The 17,383-nt window shown below is 41.8% G+C and overlaps 1 protein-coding gene across 1 annotated transcript in view; it reads left to right on the top strand.

Moving 5' to 3' along the window:
* Positions 1–17,383, top strand: part of FANCM (FA complementation group M) — a 58,798-nt gene that overhangs the window by 23,469 nt on the left and 17,946 nt on the right. The window contains exons 14-23 of the mRNA XM_038756000.1: positions 1,825–3,757; positions 6,253–6,335; positions 6,419–6,487; positions 8,379–8,507; positions 10,094–10,250; positions 10,955–11,061; positions 11,754–12,308; positions 12,611–12,983; positions 14,377–14,668; positions 15,180–15,389. Of these exons, the coding sequence (XP_038611928.1) occupies positions 1,825–3,757; positions 6,253–6,335; positions 6,419–6,487; positions 8,379–8,507; positions 10,094–10,250; positions 10,955–11,061; positions 11,754–12,308; positions 12,611–12,983; positions 14,377–14,668; positions 15,180–15,321 (3,840 nt within the window). The 3' untranslated portion in view covers positions 15,322–15,389. The remainder of the gene's footprint in view (positions 1–1,824; positions 3,758–6,252; positions 6,336–6,418; positions 6,488–8,378; positions 8,508–10,093; positions 10,251–10,954; positions 11,062–11,753; positions 12,309–12,610; positions 12,984–14,376; positions 14,669–15,179; positions 15,390–17,383) is intronic.

Raw genomic sequence — 17,383 nt, 5'->3', positions numbered from 1 at the left:
CTGACCAATTAGAGGAGTTAGGTAATGATAATAGTGATAATGATGGTATTTCTTAAGCGCTTACTATGTGCAAAGCACTGTTCTAAGCGCTGGGGAGATTACAAGGTGATCAGGTTGCCCCACGGGGGGCTCACAGTCTTAATCCCCATTTTACAGATGAGGTAACTGAGGCACAGAGAAGTTGTGACTTGCCCAAAGTCACACAGCTGACAATTGGGAGGGTCGGGATTTGAACCCATGACCTTTGACTCCAAAGCCCAGGCTCTTTCCACTGAGCCATGCTGCTTCTTCCTCAGTGGAATTTAGGGCACAGCATAGAAGATTTCAGTGATAAACATGTTGTTTACAGAAAACAGCCCAGGCACCTGGTACCTTTTATGTGCCTTATTGGGGTTCCAATGCTAGTGTTTTCATACAGGAGTTAGTGGGTGTCTGTTGTGCATAGCTATCATTTTATAAAAGCATTCACGCAGAAACCGTGGAATAACTTTTTTTTTAATATAAAAGACATCAACTGTCCTTTAAAGCCAGCTACCATTTCTTATACCTCCTTACCTTCCCCACAGCACCTGCATATATGTGTATATGTTTGCACGTATTTATTACTCCATTTATTTTACTTGTACATATTTATTCTATTTATTTTATTTTGTTAATATGTTCTGTTTTGTTCTCTGTCTCCCCCTTCTAGACTGTGAGCCCACTGTTGGGTAGGGACCGTCTCTATATGTTGCCAACTTGTACTTCCCAAGCGCTTAGTACAGTGCTCTGCACACAGTAAGTGCTCAATAAATACGATTGATTGATTGATTATAATCTCTTCAATTTTTGGATTGCATAGTATTTTTCAAGAGTGAGGTACTAAATCAGTTCTCTCCCCTCCTAGTAGTAATAGTAATAATGAGAATAATCATGGTATTTGTTATGCGCTTATTATACACTAAGCACTGGGGTAGATCCAAGATAATCAGGTCCCACATGGGACTCAATCTAAGTAGGAGGGAGAACAGGTATTGGATCCTCAATTTGCAGGCGAAGGAAAGTGACTTGCTCAAGGTCACTCAGCAGTAAATGGCGGAGCCAGGATTAGAACACAGGTCCTCTCATTCCCAAACTCATGCTCTTTCCACTAGGCCACACTGCTTCCCTTTCTGCTTTCTAATAGTGTACCCTGTGCCATTTCACTTTGGCCGGGGTGTGGGGGGTGTGGGTGTGTGTCCTTTTTCCACAAAAAAAGGAAAACTATTTTGTCCAACACACGGTTTGCATTGAGTGTCTGTTGTGCAGGGACCATGTCCACCAACTGTATTAGACTCTCCCAAGTGCTTAGTCCACAGTATTGACTGTACTCTGTTAATCATCATCATCATCATCAATTGTATTTATTGAGCGCTTACTATGTGCAGAGCACTGTACTAAGCGCTTGGAAAGTACAAATTGGCAACATATAGAGACAGTCCCTACCCATCAGTGGGCTCATGGCTATTAGCACTGCTCCACCTATTTACCCTTCCTAATTTTGACTCGTCCTCCCTCCCCTTTACATCTTATCCACTTACTTAACCTCCTGTCACCGGAAGGTCACCCGTAGTTTCCCTTTGAATTCTGAGGCTTCATAGGAAAGAGCTCCTGGGGGGGAAAAAGTCAGAAAAAAGAAGCTCTTGAAAATACTAGGGGATTGTTTTACTTTGGCCACATGTTCTTTGGGGCTTAGTGGTTTTTAAAGTGCTCAACTGAGACAGCCCAGTTTGGAGTGTGGCAGGGAGGGGAGTCAGCAAGGTCACCACTTCATTGATTTTTCTATATCTTCCTCTTTCTCCACAGGGGGAATGTAGCTACGACCTGGAAATTAAACCGTATTTGCAAATGGAGGACGTTACTTTCCCAGCGAGTGATCTGAGGCGGAGCTGTGCCCTTCCCATCTCCGGCCCCGCCAAGCCACAGAGGGAAGGGATCGGCGAGCCGTCATCCCCGTTCATCGGGTCCGCTGATGGACAGACGTCCCTGTCCGAACCGCCAGCTGGGCTCAGAGCCTCCGGAACACCACAGCCCGGGCGAAGAACAATCCTGGCGGAAGTGGAAAAAGCGCAGCCCACTGAGGAAAACACCGATGGGGGTGTTAAATCCTCGATAACTCCAGTTCGCTCTCCTGCTGAACATTCACTTCGGGGCGGTCTCCAGGAGGGTAAAATGGAGCCCACCGCGGAGCAAATGACGGTCCAAGGCGAGGCTAGTGAAAAAGCTGAGACTTTGGCAGGTGGGCGGTCATGTGAGGGTCATTTCTCAATGACCAGTAAGTGCGCAGATTCTGGTTATAACAGCTTTGCTGGAGAGAACTCATCTGCTTCATCCAGCATGTTTTACCCTCCGGAAGAAGAACTGTTTTCAGCTGGAGCAGCTGCTGAGTTTTATCAAGGTGGCCACTCATTGACCCAGGAAATGCTTGCTAATGTCGAAAGATTTCTGTCACGGTCTCCCCCTCCTCTAAGTGAAAGCTCTGATTTTGAAGATGGCGGACTCCAAGTTCTTGCTTTACAAAGCAACCCCTCCTTCCCCAGCGCAGAGCAATTTCAAAACGGCAGCCCCATCCATCTTGGGGCTCATTCAACTATACACACTCAACTGAGCTGGGAATTAAAATTGCCCCAAAACAGCCAACTTTCAAAACCAAATCTCTCCTCTGACGCGTTGCATGACAGGCCGAGCTGGGATGATATATTTGAATGTGACGATGAAGCGAACGTAGATGTCGAAGGCGAAGATCTGGAAGTGGAAAATCACATTCAGACAAACAGTGTTTCACCAAAAACCTTAAATGGAGAAAGGCATAATGGAGCTTGTGGAAGCCATGTGGAAGGATTGGAAATCGATCAAGACAGCATAAGATTATTTGAAGATGCCGATGATGAATTTCACAACAAAAGCCCTTCTCATCTCAGCAGTAGCTGCAGGATTTTATTGACCCCAGACAGAGCTGCAGCAGAAGAAGTTCCTCTTGCCTTTCATTCCCCCTTTTCTAATGAACAGATTGAAGGCAATGATTCCGAATCCAGAAATCCACTAGAGAACAACCCTGAAATCCGGGAATCTTCTGAAAACTTTTGGGGTGAGAACGAGAGCAAACTGCAGAATGGTGAAGCATATGACAACTCTAAAGAATTATTTTCTATTACCTTTGATTTAGGGTTTTGCCTGCCGGATTCCGACGATGAAATCCTAGAGCAGGCAGCAGATGTGGATCCAATTGATGTTGAGAAACCAAATTATCTTTCTGGGAGCCCTGCGGATTGCAAAAATATGAAGGGTACAGATTTTAAATTAAGTAAGGCATCCTCACCTTGGGGTCATAATGGAAGTGAGACTCAAACAGTATTTTCTACCCCATTAACCCTTCAAAATCATCGTAGGGGTTCAGAAAAACGATCCAAACCATTTGATCCGGAGTTTTCTCCTCTGAGTGAAGCAAAAGAAAGGGAATTCGGATCTCCTGATAATGCCGTCGCTGCTACATCATTTTCTTCATTGGGAGTTGAAAAGATGGGGAGCACTCCGTCCTGCAGACCAGATGCAATGAATTCATCTTCCAAGACTGGACAGAAAGTACTTCAAACCCCAGCTACTCATAGGCATAGAGTAAATCCAAGAAGTATCAAAAAAGTTTTAAATTCAGCTTTTGAGAATCCCGGACTAGGCACAGAAAAAGTGAAAAGCAACACTCATGTAAGATTGCATGAGGCTGGTCCTTTTATTGTGAAAGGTAAAGATTCTGTCTCATTTAAAATTTGATCAAAGAAATCAAATCTGGTAGGGGGACTACACACTCTCTGATGAGGATAGAATAGATTTTACAGGTTCTTCTGATTCGCAGGCCCGTGCGCTATCCATTAGGCCGTGCTAAAAGCCCAATGTCTTAAATTCTGAGTTGAAATCGGGGTTGAGAAGTGAGAAGCAGTGTTCTCTAGTGGAAAAAGACCAGCCCTGGCGGTTAGAGGACCTGAATTCTGATCTCGGCTCTGCCACATGCCTGCTCTGTGACCTTAGGCAAGTCACTTAACTTTCCTGGGCCTCAATTACCTCGTTTGTAAAATGGAGATTGAGACTGTGAGTGCCATGTGGAATATGGACTGTGTCCAACCTGATTACCTTGTATCTTACCCCAGCACTTAGTACTGTGCCTGGCACATAATAAGTGCCTAACAGATACCGTTTAAAAAAACCCCTCCTTTAATCCTTGGTGCCATCTGTATGCATCCTGATATTTCAAACTGAACTCTCTAATACCTAAATCAATCAATCAATGGTATTTACTGAGCACTTACTGAATGCAGAGCACTCTACTAGGCATTTGGGAGAGTATAATACAACGAACGGAGTTGGTAGGCACAATCCCTGTCGACAGAGTTTACGGTCTAGAGGGAGAGACAGGCATTAAAATACATTTCAGATGGGAAGATGGCACGAAAGACGAATATGAACAAAAGTGTTGTCAGGCTGAGGGTGGGGTAAAATATGTTGTGCCTAAGGGAGACAGATCCAAGCGAGTAGGTGATGCAGAAGGAAGGGCGAATAGGAGAAATGAGAGCTTAAGGAAGGCCTCTTAGAGGAGATATGATTTTAGGAGATTTTGAAGGTGAGGAAATTGGTGGTCTGTTGTTTATGAGAGGGGAGGGAGGTCCTGGCCAGCGGGAGGATGTGGTCAAGGAGTTGGTGGTGAGATAGACAAGTTTGAGGTACAGCGAATGGGTTGGCATAGAGGAGCAGAGTGTGGGGTTGGGTGTAGGAAACTGCCTGATCGTATTGTAATTCTATACCAGAGAGCCCTTCAAAACTAAATTTGTTACTTGGAATTTTTCAGTGAGTAGTTGGAAAGGGTTAGTGCATCTTTGCTTTGAAAAGAATTGTCTTTTTAGATTTAGTGCGTTGTCTAAGAAACGTAGGGTTATGATTTCACAATTTGCTGAATTGTGAATCAGCAGTAATCCTGAATCCTCAGCAGTAACGTTACTCTTAATAGATTTGGAAATCAATTTCAAAGCGTTTGAAAATTTTGCCAAGTCGATCCGCATCATTGCACACTGGACACATTCCTCCTGGGCCTTTTTAAGAAACGTACATTTACAAATCATTTTGCTCTGCAGTTCTTTTATTCGGAAAAAGCGATCAAGAGGGACTGTCTCTATATGTTGCCAGCTTGTACTTCCCATGCGCTTAGTACAGTGCTCTGCACACAGTAAGCGCTCAATAAATACGATTGATTGATACCTTGAAACGAGTATAACATTGCTAGACACTTGTGGGGAAGGCAAAATTTAACAGATATTGTAGCACATTTTTGAACTTAATATTGAGCCAGTTACCTTGCGAGAAATGTCTAATATTAGGTTTTTATCCTAGGGAAGCAGCTTGGCCTAGTGAATAGAGCATGGGCCTAGGAATCAGGAAAGATCTGGGTCCTAATCCCGGCTCTGCCATTTGTCTGCTGTGTGATCTTGGGCAAGTTACTTAATTTCTCTGTGCACCAGTTACCTCCTCTGTAAAATTGGGATTGAACTCCACTGGGACAGGGACTGTGTCCAACTTGATTACCTCGTATTTACCCCAGAGCTGTGTGGAGTGCCTGACACGTAGGAAGTGCTTAACAAATACCATAAAAAGCATGTAATGGTAATCTTTACATTAAATTTGGCACACACTCTCAATTTTAGTGGGCACCTCTGATTAGTCCCAAATTCTGTCTTTTCATTTAAAAGTGTTCTTGTGGCTTTTCCCCCCCCCCATAATAAATGGTATTGATACCTGTTTACTTGTTCTGATGTCTGTCTCCCCCCTTCTAGACTGTAAGCCCGTTGTGGGCAGGGATCATCTCTATTGCTGAATTGTACTTTCCAGGCGCTTAGTACGGTGCTCTGCACACAGAAAGTGCTCAATAAATACGAATGAATGAATAAATGATAGATCTAGGTATCCTGGAATTACTTTAGTCATCTTTTCATCAGTGTAAAGATAGCTCTGTTCTCCCAGGGGGAGAAAAGGCAACTTGGGAATTACCTCAGTATTTCTGCCTGGTAAGGTATTTTTCATTTGTCCAAAATAAAGACTCTTTTTAGAGAACAGATAGAATGTGGGGATTGCCAGAGAAAATTATAACGGCAACTGTGAAGTGATTCTGTGTATGTTGCCCCTCAAGCCATTTACTTTCTGATTGTAGAAATTTTTTTTTAAACAAGTTACTTTTTTATTCCTTCTTAATAGGAAGTAGCAGTGAAAGTGACGATGATGTGGCTTTCCAAAGAAAAAGTGAGAAAAAGAAGAGAGATGTCTTGCAATCCCCTGAGGTGAGTTAGTCAATAACAAAAGTAACAGAAACAACCATAAAGCAGTCTTCTTTCTTGACATTTTCTGTTATCTGTTCGTCAAGGGTTCGAATAAGAGTGATGTTGATTCTCCTCTTCATGTCGTCAAAAAACGGAGACGTCCATTAAACACAGTGAGTCCTCCCTGGTTGAAATTTTTGTTTAAGACCATCTCTCTTTACTTTTGAAATGTCTGTAGTGTTGCAGTGTGGAGGGACTATTTTCTATTCAAACAAATCTATCTAATACATCAGATGTAGACCTTACAAAGGGGGGTAAACTGAATCTGTTTTTTATTATGCCCCACAGCTTTGCTTTAATTTGAGGTTAGGGGTAGAAATGACTTTAAGACTCAGGAAGGGAGCCGTCCGTGGTTTGGGCTACTCTGCTCTCTGTCTGCAGATGATTTCCAAGTTCAGTTCACCAGCCCACCCATCCTCTGCTGTGCAATATCCTATTTTCACATTAGGGAAGTGAGGGGCATTAGTAAAAAATAGTTAAAACAGTCATTTTTCTTGGTGGATTTGCTGGTGTAAGTAGATGTGCTTTTTAGAAAGAACGTAGAACTGCTGCTCCAGAGAAAAGACACTGGGGGACCTCCACCAGGAGGACAGATCAAGGACTGGGGATTGTCGCAGTTAAATCGAAATACACAGTTGCCGATTTTCCCTTTACACAAGTCTGTGGGGAAAATCACATTGTGGGGAAAATTTTTTTTAATGCTATTTGTTAAGCACATACTATGTGCCAGGCACCGTACTAAGCCCCGCGGTTGGTACAAACTAATCAGATGGGACACAGTTGCTGTCCCATGTGGGACACACAGTCTTCACCCCCGTTTTCCAGATGAGGTAACTGAGCCCAAGAGAAGTGAAGTGACTTGGTCACAGTCACAGAGCAGACAAGTGAAGGAGCCGGGATTAGAACTCAGGTCTCCGCAGATTCTGTGACATGTCTTCCTCCTTGACTCCCCCAACAGACACAGTGCACCAGGCCTCCAGGTGATATGCTGCAGAGCCTGTGTGAGCTGGCTGGCGTCTGGCACTTGTCTCTGTTTCTCCCTCCCTCCCTGATCTTCCCTTCTGCAGCAGAGGAGAAATCCCTCACCAGTGGCTCCCCTCATACTGGCCAAGGGCCCTTTCTCCTCTGCCTCCTCCAAGACACAAAGAAGAGAAGAAGTCCAAAGCAAATGAGCCTTTTACATGTTAAATCTCTCACTCTGGAAGGTGGAGTCTTGGGATCGGATCCTTTGTCTTTGTATTTTTTTCCACCCTCAATGAAAAGTAATTTCCAAAAAAGGTTGGTGCAGTATTTTAAAGGAAGAGTTTTAAGATCATAGAAGTAATATCTTCTATATATCTAGAAGATATATATCTATCCTCTATATATATAGCTATAGATATAGTATAGTATACTATAGTATATCTAGATACAATAGATATATATCGATATATATCTATAGCTATGGATATATATCGATATATATCTATAGCTATAGATATAGAAGATAGATATATGTCTATAGCTATAGATATATCTATATATAGTATAGTATACTATAGTATATCTAGATATAATAGATGTATATCCATATATATCTATAGCTATAGATATATATCGATATATATCTATAGCTATAGATATAGAAGATAGATATGTCTATAGCTATAGATATAGATATCCATATAGATATAGATATCTATATATCTATAGATATATATACCCATATATCTATAGATATAGATATCTATAGATACCTATATCTATATGTAGATATATATATATCTTCTATATATCTAGAAGTCTACCTTCTAGACTGTGAGCCCACTGTTGGGTAGGGACCGTCTCTATATGTTGCCAACTTGTACTTCCCAAGCGCTTAGTACAGTGCTCTGCACGCAGTAAGCGCTCAATAAATACGATTGATTGATTGATCTTGGGAAAACTTGAAAGAATGCAATAAATAGCAGCCCCCTATGATCAGTGACCTCTTTTGTTCCACAAACACTTATTCTGTCATTCCAGTCAGAATCTTCTAGTGATGAGAGTGCGGATTTTCAAAAGCCAGCCAGACCTCAGAATAGGAACTTCAAGAGCGACAACAAGCATTTTCGAAGTGGTGCTCGAGCTGAAAAAAACCATCTACACCTGAAGGTTGGAGCAAAATTCTCAACTAATGGCTCTTTTGGGGAGGGATATTAAGGTGCCAAGAAATAGATTTCATTGAATTTCTATTTAAATAAGGTTACATTGTTAAATGGAGTTGCTATCAAGAGGAATGACTTGGCTGCTGTCATTTTGATTTTCTCTCTTTCCGGAGCACAAATGAATGAAAAAACAATTAAAAAAGATTTTTGAGGCTTCAAATTTAGATTTTCAACAGTGTAACCTGAGGATATTTTTACTTCTCATTATAATGGAAACCGCCAAGTTCAGTGAAACCCTTTCTTGCTGTTTGAGGAGATGAAATATGTCAAAACAGTAGCATTTGGAATTTAACCAATTGTATTTGAGCACTTACTGAGTGCAGAGCACTGCACCGAACACTTGGGAGAGGACAGTACAACACAGTTGGTAGATAGGTTTTCTGCCCGCCTCCAGCTTGCTGTCTGGAGACCATATTCATTCATTCATTCATTCATTCATTCAATCGTATTTATTGAGCGCTTACTGTGTGCAGAGCACTGTACTAAGCGCTTGGGAAGTACAAGTTGGCAACATTGATACATTCAGGCACAAACAACAGATGAAAGTGATATTTTGACCATTTTAAAACTTCCTGGCTTTAAATCAAGGCCACCAGGGAAAGAATGTTCTTGAGCCTTTAACCCCAACTCGCTGTTCTTCATGCCTACAATGCGAGCAGGAAGAATCTTTTTAGAGGAAAAAATACATTTTTTTTTCTTTTGACTCAAATAGATTTGGTTTTATGGGCCCACAAGCAAATCCCATCAGTAAACCTTGTTAGGTCACATTACTTGTAGAATTTTTGTTGATAAAACACACGCCAGAAGGTCTCCCCTTTACATTTTTCCCTATATGAGGCAAAATGGGTCAGTTATAATAATAATAATGGCATTTATTAAGTGCTTACTATGTGCGAAGCACTGTTCTAAGCGCTGGGGAGGTTACAAGGTGATCAGATTGTCCCACAGGGGGCTCACAGTCTTAATCCCCATTTTACAGATGAGGTGCCCGAGGCACAGAGAAGTTAAGTGACTTGCCCAAAGTCACACAGCTGACAATTGGCAGAGCCGGGATTTGAACCCATGATCTCTGACTCCAAAGCCCGTGCTCTTTCCACTGAACCACGCTGAGGTTTCTCCCTATTTAACCTTTTCCTGCGTTTTTCTTGAGGCAATCTTTCCAACGTTTGCCTCGGTGTGTAGCCTCAATGTGAGCGAAGGAGATGTAGTAAGTAAAGGGAACAGTACAGTGCACCCTGAGGCTGAAGTTTCCTTTTAAAAATAAATTGCTAAAAACAGCTGTTGATCGTTTAGTAAACTACTCTGTTGTTTCCCCCCCCTCTCATTTGACATTGAGGCAGACTGTTCACATTATTTTCCTAGTCATTTCTTCCGGACCTTCCTTCCTGTTCCATACTTGACACATTTAGTTTCAAAAACCTAATTGGGAGTGTTCTGCAGGGTCATTAAACTGCTTCCCTAGAACTGATTTTAAGAAGAATGTCCCGAGGTGCTGAAGGAAGGGGCTTCGTCACTAATCTTCATTTTTCTTAGTCTGCAGGGAGGCAGTTTTTAGATGAAGAGGCAGAGCTTTCCCAGGGAGATGGGGACACTGTTTCGTCAGATGAAAGTGATGACTCCGAAAATGAACAGGACCCCATGCTCCTTGAATTCCTTAATGATGGAACTCAACTTTCCCAGGTTTTAAATGGTAGAGACATCAAGCTCTCACTTGGATTTTGTTTGGAAATATGATTTGGCTTGGTTTTCCATTATAATTTCATCGCAAACTGGATTTTAGCCATAAACAATGTCATAATCATTTGGAGGGGTGGGGGGTATATAAATAGTTGTCTTTTTGTACTCAGAGGTTCCGCCGCTGGTGGTGAAATCTGTGAGTGCGTGCGTGTGGGAGCAGTTTTCTTGGAGGAGGGGTAAAATTTTTTCCAGTGAGTAGTCTGTAAAGATTTGTGTTAGGTCAGACATTTTACCAATAGGCTTTACCAATCAATCAATCAATCGTATTTATTGAGAGCTTACTGTGTGCAGAGCACTGTACTAAGTGCTTGGGAAGTACAAGTTGGCAACACATGGAGACAGTCCCTACCCAACAGCGGGCTCACAGTCTAAAAGGGGGAGACAGAGAACAAAACCAAACATACCAACAAAATAAAATAAATAGAACAGACATGTACAAGTAAAATAAATAAATAAATAGAGTAATAAATATGTACAAACATATATACATATATACAGGTGCTGTGGGGAAGGGAAGGAGGTAAGATGGGGGGGGGTTGGAGAGGGGGACGAGGGGGAGAGGAAGGAATTACCAATTCGTTACCAATTCAGTAATGTATATTATTGCCTTTTGGGGATTCTTTTGACTCTCCGCGTCTCTCTCTCTCTCTCTCTCAGATTCTGAGATGGAAGGTGTTTATCTAAAATCTGTGCGCAGTCCATGGATGAGCAATAAGTATAAAATGGTGCACAAGAGACGTGATGTGACCACCATTTTCTCTCAGGTAGGAATTATAGCAAACTAAGAATGAATTTTCCAACCATAGGGATTGACAGATGTTGGAATTGGTATATTTGATGGGAACGGTGGAGCAATTTTCTGGGGGAATTTGACAGTGACATTTTAAAACTGTAGCTCCAAACTTCCTTTAGGGCCTTGACTAAGTCAGGAAAGTGGGCTAGTGAGGTTTCCGAGTCACTTTCAGCCTAGACTAGACCAATTAGTCAGTAATTCAGCAGCCCTGGGCAGACAGGGCCTGGCTCTATGCCTCGTGGCCTTAATCTTTCAAGACTTCTACGATCTATTAATGGGAAATTGGAATGGATTCACAGACACTCTGCTGTCACTCAGTATAGGACAGGTCATGGAAGCCTGCAGCTGAACAGGGTGCATTATCGTATTAGTAAAATCTTCTTAGCTTTAAAATAAGATGAACAAGTGGGGTGTCTGTTAGCATCCATGCCTAAAATTTGTTCTCAAATTATAAGGTGCCAGTAAAGCGAGTATTTCTCTTATTACAAATTCTATTCTTCGGCTGCCCTAAAATACAGATACATCCATTTCGCGTCTCTGATATTTCTCCTCAGTGCCTATTGTACTGTAGATGTGAACTGAATGTCAGATACCAACCAGGCTTGAGCTGAACTGACGGGAATGCAAAATGTCACTGTTAAAGGACGGACCTTCTCTGTCTAGATTCCTGAGCAAGATGAGGCTTATGTAGAAGACAGCTTCTGTGTGGAGGAGGAAGAGGAAGCCCTTTGTAAAAGCGATTCAGGTGAAGAGATATGCGTTGACTTCAACCTACTCAACGAAGAATGCTTTACCGGCATCCGGAAAAAATACCAGACTCGGCGAGCGGTGAAACTGAAGCAAGCCCGTGAATTGCCAAGGAAGAAATTATCCAGAATTATTGTTATTGATGATTCTAGCGAGGAGGAGGACAATGCTAGCGATAAACCCGAGTCCAATGCGACAGCGGGTCCCAATTCGAGCAAGAAGGAGCTTCAGGGGGACTGTTCTGCGTCCCGTTTGCCGCCTGGCCCTTCTATGGAGCCACAAGCCAACACGAGTCAGAGTGGTGCTCCTCAGTCACTGACCCATAAGCCAAATCCGCTCGGGTTAAAGGCTGCCGTCTCCGAAGTGGTTGATTTCCAGCCCGATCATAGGGATGATGTGATCTGTGCCTTGCCGGCTGCAGTCACAGCCGATTCGGGAAGAGACGGCGGGCGTCGTTCAGGGAAACTCAAGGTATGACGTGAAAGAGAGGAAAAACTTGCACAGGCCTATAGCAGTCACTATTTTTTGAACCCAAGTTGTGGCAGATGCTAAAAAGTATGTGCGCATGAATAACGCGTATCATCTAATAGCGGAGATTCTCTCCTTGTTGCACGCTAACCGTCTTTACAAGAGCCGTCAGAGTTTCCGAATGGCAGTGTGCGGAAAAAAAGAAAACTGATTTTCCCAAATGAGCTAGATGCCTTTTCTCGGTCCAGGAAGACCGACATAAGTTTCTGATCTCGATTTTTAACCCCCCTTGATTTTTTATGCAGGGAGATGGCTCTCTGAAGGCTGTTGAGCCGTACACTTCTGCTTTATGTGGCTCCCTTCCAGAAGAACGCTCGGGTCGGCCCGATGTCGCAATGGACCAAAGAAAACAAACCTGTATTCTGGTAGATTGCCGGGAGATCTCGTCCGGCTCGGAAATCATTTCTTCCCTAAAGGCAGTTCATAAATTAGACGTGGAGGTGTGTTCCCTCAGTGGCTGTGATTATATCGTGAGCAACCGAATGGTGGTGGAAAGAAAATCTCTGTCTGAGTTGCTGAACAGTCTGAATAGAACTAAACTTGTGGAGCGGATTCAGCACTTGCAAAGCAAGTTTGAAAGAATATGTGTGATTGTGGAAAAGGACCGAGAAAAAACAGGTTGGTATTGGAATCGACCAGTCAGTCAATTGCACGCTTACTGTGTGCCAAGCGCTATACTAAGTCGTTGGGAGAGTATAACAGAGTTGGTAATCATTCAAACGTTTGTATCAATCAATCAATCAATCAATCAATCGTATTTATTGAGCGCTTACTGTGTGCAGAGCACTGTAATAAGTGCTTGGGAAGTACAAGTTGGTAACATATACAGACAGTCCCTACCCAGCAGTGGGCTCACAGTCTAAAAGGGGGAGACAGAGAACAAAACCAAACATACTAACAAAATAAAATAAATAGAATAGATATGCACAAGTAAAATAAATAAATAGAGTAATAAATATGTACAAACATATATACAGGTGCTGTGGGGAAGGGAAGGAGGTAAGATGAGGGGGACGAGGGGGAGAGGAAGGAAGGGGCTCAGTCTGGGAAGGCCTCCTGGAGGAGGTGAGCTCTAAGTAGGGCCTTGACGGGAGGAAGAGAGCTAGCTTGGCGAGGAAGAGAGCCAGCTTGGCACTTACTGTGTGCTGAGCACTATACTGAAAGCTCAGGAAAGTACATTTCCTGCCCACAGTGCCCTGACTGGTTAGCCTTTTCCTGGAGGAAAATGGGTTTTGAGGGAGAAGGGGAAAGTCTTTGCTGAAGGTTTGTGGGGATTTTCCAGGTATATGGAGGAGAAAAGAAAAAGGCTTGGAGATAAAAATAAAAGGGACCAGAGGGATGCAGTGTGTTCTCAAGGAAAGAGGCAGAGATTATGGGTTCTAATCCTGGCTCTGCCACCTGCCTGTTGTTGTGTGATCTAGGGCAAGTTGCTTGACTTGTGTGGGCCTCAGTTTCTTCATCTGCAGAAATACTTGTTCCCTCTTCCTGTGGGACAGGGACTCAGTCTGACCTCGATTACCTTGTATCTGCCTTAGCACTTAGTACCGTACTTGGTGAGTACCACAGTTATTAGTAAGTGAAAAACAGGGAGATTGGCCGTCAGTCTCATGGAAGGCAATGAAATCTAGTGTGCAGGCAGATCATTTTAGTTGCAGCTGGATAATCCTTTCCAAAGATTTTGTGAATTTCTTGTTGCTGGGCTCATCAGTTTAAAGGCTTAACGAAATGGCTTTATTGTCATCATCATCAGCGTTATCATTGATTATAGTCAGAATGTATCAACTTCAGTTCTGAAAAATGAAATATCTGGATGCCTGTTGAAGAACCGGGAGATTTTTTATCTTAAAAGACAATGAGCCAGTACTTGGCTTCTGCCTGTTATCCTACATGTAAAAATCAGATTTCTTTAAGAAGTGCAGAGTGCCTGATGGAAGTGATGGTTGATGTTATTTATCGCCACCACAGTTGGTGTCCCTAACTCATGTTAAAATATTTCGGTTTGGAATTGTAGGAGACACATCCAGGTTGTTCCACAGAACCAAGAGCTACGATAGCCTGTTGGCGGCCTTAATCAGTGCCGGAATCCGAATTCTTTTCAGCTCTTGCCAAGAGGAAACTGCGGATTTGCTCAAAGAATTGGCTTTAGTGGAGCAGAGAAAAAATGTTGGTATTCAAGTGCCAACAGCAGTGACGGGCAGCAGGCAGGGAATCCTCCAGTTCTACCTGACGATTCCCAACATAAGCTACGTCACTGCGCTGAACATGTGCCACCACTTTCCGTGTGTGAAAAAGATGGCCAACAGGTAAAGTCACACCGTTCTGTTCTCCCTCCATAATTCATTCATTCAGTCGTATTTATTGAGCGCTTACTGTGTGCAGAGCACTGGACTAAACGCTTGGGAATTACGTGGGCATAGCTACGAAAGTATCATCCTTACTGTATGTGATTACAGTATTATCGATTGTATTACTACGACTACTCCCCTTCCAGCCCTGAAATTCCTTTTCTTTTGTAAAAAAAATGTGCAGTTTTGAAAGCAATCATTTTCACAAAACTGAAGTTCTTAGAGATAACTAGGAAGACTTTGTTTAGTGCCCTTGGCCTCCCCCAAATCAATATTAGGAAGAAAAGGTTTTTCTTTAAAGAAAAAATGAATCATTTTTCTTATATTGATAGTGAGTATACTAACTAGTCGCAGAGGATAAGGAAGGCCCTTGGGACGCCGGTCTTATTTCTGTGATATCCAGTTGTTCAGTGTTCTCAAATCCTCTTAGAGGCCAGAAGCGTCATTAGAGGTATGATTTGTTTTTCAGCTCACTCGAGGCGATTGCTTTTTGCGCACAAGTAACTCAGCAGAAAGCCGAGGAGATCTACCATTACATTCACTATGCCTTTGATGAACAAATGTTGCCAGACAACCCGAATCATGGCAAGGCGAAACCCAGATTACAATAGCAGGGCCCAGGAAAGGACGGCGGGAAACTCCAGATACCAGAAATGCACTTTATGAAATAGCTCGATTTGTGAGTAAAGTGTAAGATATGTAAATAAGAATTTATTTCATTATTTTCTAAGAAAATTCTAGTTGTACCTTCACCCGTGGACTGTGGTTTATTTTTAAAAGCTCATATTTCCAAAATGCATTATGGATGTCAGTCTTTTTGTTCACTGAAGAGAGTAGGCTATTGGAAATAGCATGCATGTGTGTTTCTGTGTTTGGGGGTTGTTGGGGGGGGGGGGGTGAGAGAGAGACAGAGACACCAGGATTTGTATATATATATCATATATATATATCTCCTATCATATATATATATATATATATATATATATATATATATACAATCATATATCCTAGCATATATATATGATATATGATATATATACAAATCCTATCATATATATATACAATCATATATCCTATCATATATATATACAATCATATATCCTATCATATATATATGATATATATACAAATCCTATCATATATATATATATATATGATAGGATATATGATTGTATATATATATATGATAGGATATATGATTGTATATATATGATAGGATTTGTATATATATATATATATATATATACACATACATATATAGGTAAGAGAAACATTCATTCATGATATATATGATATATATACAAATCCTATCATATATATATACAATCATATATCCTATCATATATATATAATAGGATATATGATTGTATATATATATATATATATATATGATAGGATTTGTGTGTGTGTGTGTGTGTATATATATATATATATATATATATATATATATATATATATATACATATATAGGTAAGAGAAACATTCATTAGCTTTTTGAGCTGAGAGCAAAGGAAATCCGGGTTACTGTGAAGATTAGCCCTCTCAAGATTTTAATAAAGTAGAATGTTTCTATTTAAAAATCAAATCATTTTTTACTCCTAGTGACTTGACGATCAAACAGTAACACACCAAAAGTTCAAACCCTGAGGGTATTTTGAGAGGTATTTCAAGAAAAGTTAATGCATGTTGAATGATGACCGACCTTAAACAATACCAATCAATCAGTGTGTGAGGTCCAAGATGAATATAATCAGTTGATCTGAACATGGCCAACAAGAAAGGGTTGTAGATTTTTGTGTCAGGAAGAATTAATTTGGTGTAAATTTAAATAGGACGTTTATCCCACAGGCAGTCTCTGAAGAGCCTTGAGGGAGAGTGTAGCCCAGATGCAGCCTTAGTGTTTATATTCTTTAAAACAGGGTGGGGTCTGTTTCTTCTAGACCTTGGGATGGGGTGCGGGGCCGAGGAAAAAAAGGACATAGCATCTATTTCCCAGCTTGCAAACCATTCCAACTTAAGCCCTCTCGAAGACCATCCAATTGAAACTTGGGAGGTAATGTTTATCTGTTATTCAGTTATCAGTTACCTGTTGATGTTTCCATCTTTCTGTTTATCTGCTCTTTAGCAAAACGTTCTGGGGTTTTTTGTGATTAGAAAATGTCCTCAAAATACTCCAGCAATATAGTTTTCCCAATAGCAGGGAAGGAGATGGAAATCCTTTTAGACTGTGAAACAGTGGTCTTGGCCGGTCCTTTTGGTGAAGCAGAACCAAGAATATATTTTGTAAACATTCTAAGAAAAGAGTGCTCCTGAACCTGGGGGAGAGAAGGTGTGACTGTGCACCCCACGTGGGACAGGGACCGATTGGCTTGTAGCCACCCCAGTGCTTAGTACAGTGCCTGGCACATAGTAAGCGCTTACAAAATACTGCAGTTGTTATATAAGGGGAGGAGTTACAGATTGACTCCCCCCTGGGCTTCACCTCTCCTGGACGCGAGAGAGAGAGAGGAAAGTTGAGGTAAGTCTGCACTAGACAAACCCCCATCTTTGTTAAGAGAGCCGAAACTGCGTTGGAGAAGGGCCCCTCAATCTTGGTTTGTTTTTAGTTCTCTGAACCGCCTTTTGGGTTTCAGATAACTAATTAGTTTGATTAATCAATCGATTTACCCGCAT

Source organism: Tachyglossus aculeatus, chromosome 14 (assembly GCF_015852505.1).
Source record: "Tachyglossus aculeatus isolate mTacAcu1 chromosome 14, mTacAcu1.pri, whole genome shotgun sequence".
NCBI classification, from domain to species: domain Eukaryota; kingdom Metazoa; phylum Chordata; class Mammalia; order Monotremata; family Tachyglossidae; genus Tachyglossus; species Tachyglossus aculeatus.
The sequence above is the reverse complement of the archived record's forward strand: the minus strand, read 5'-3'. Positions and strand labels throughout refer to the sequence as shown.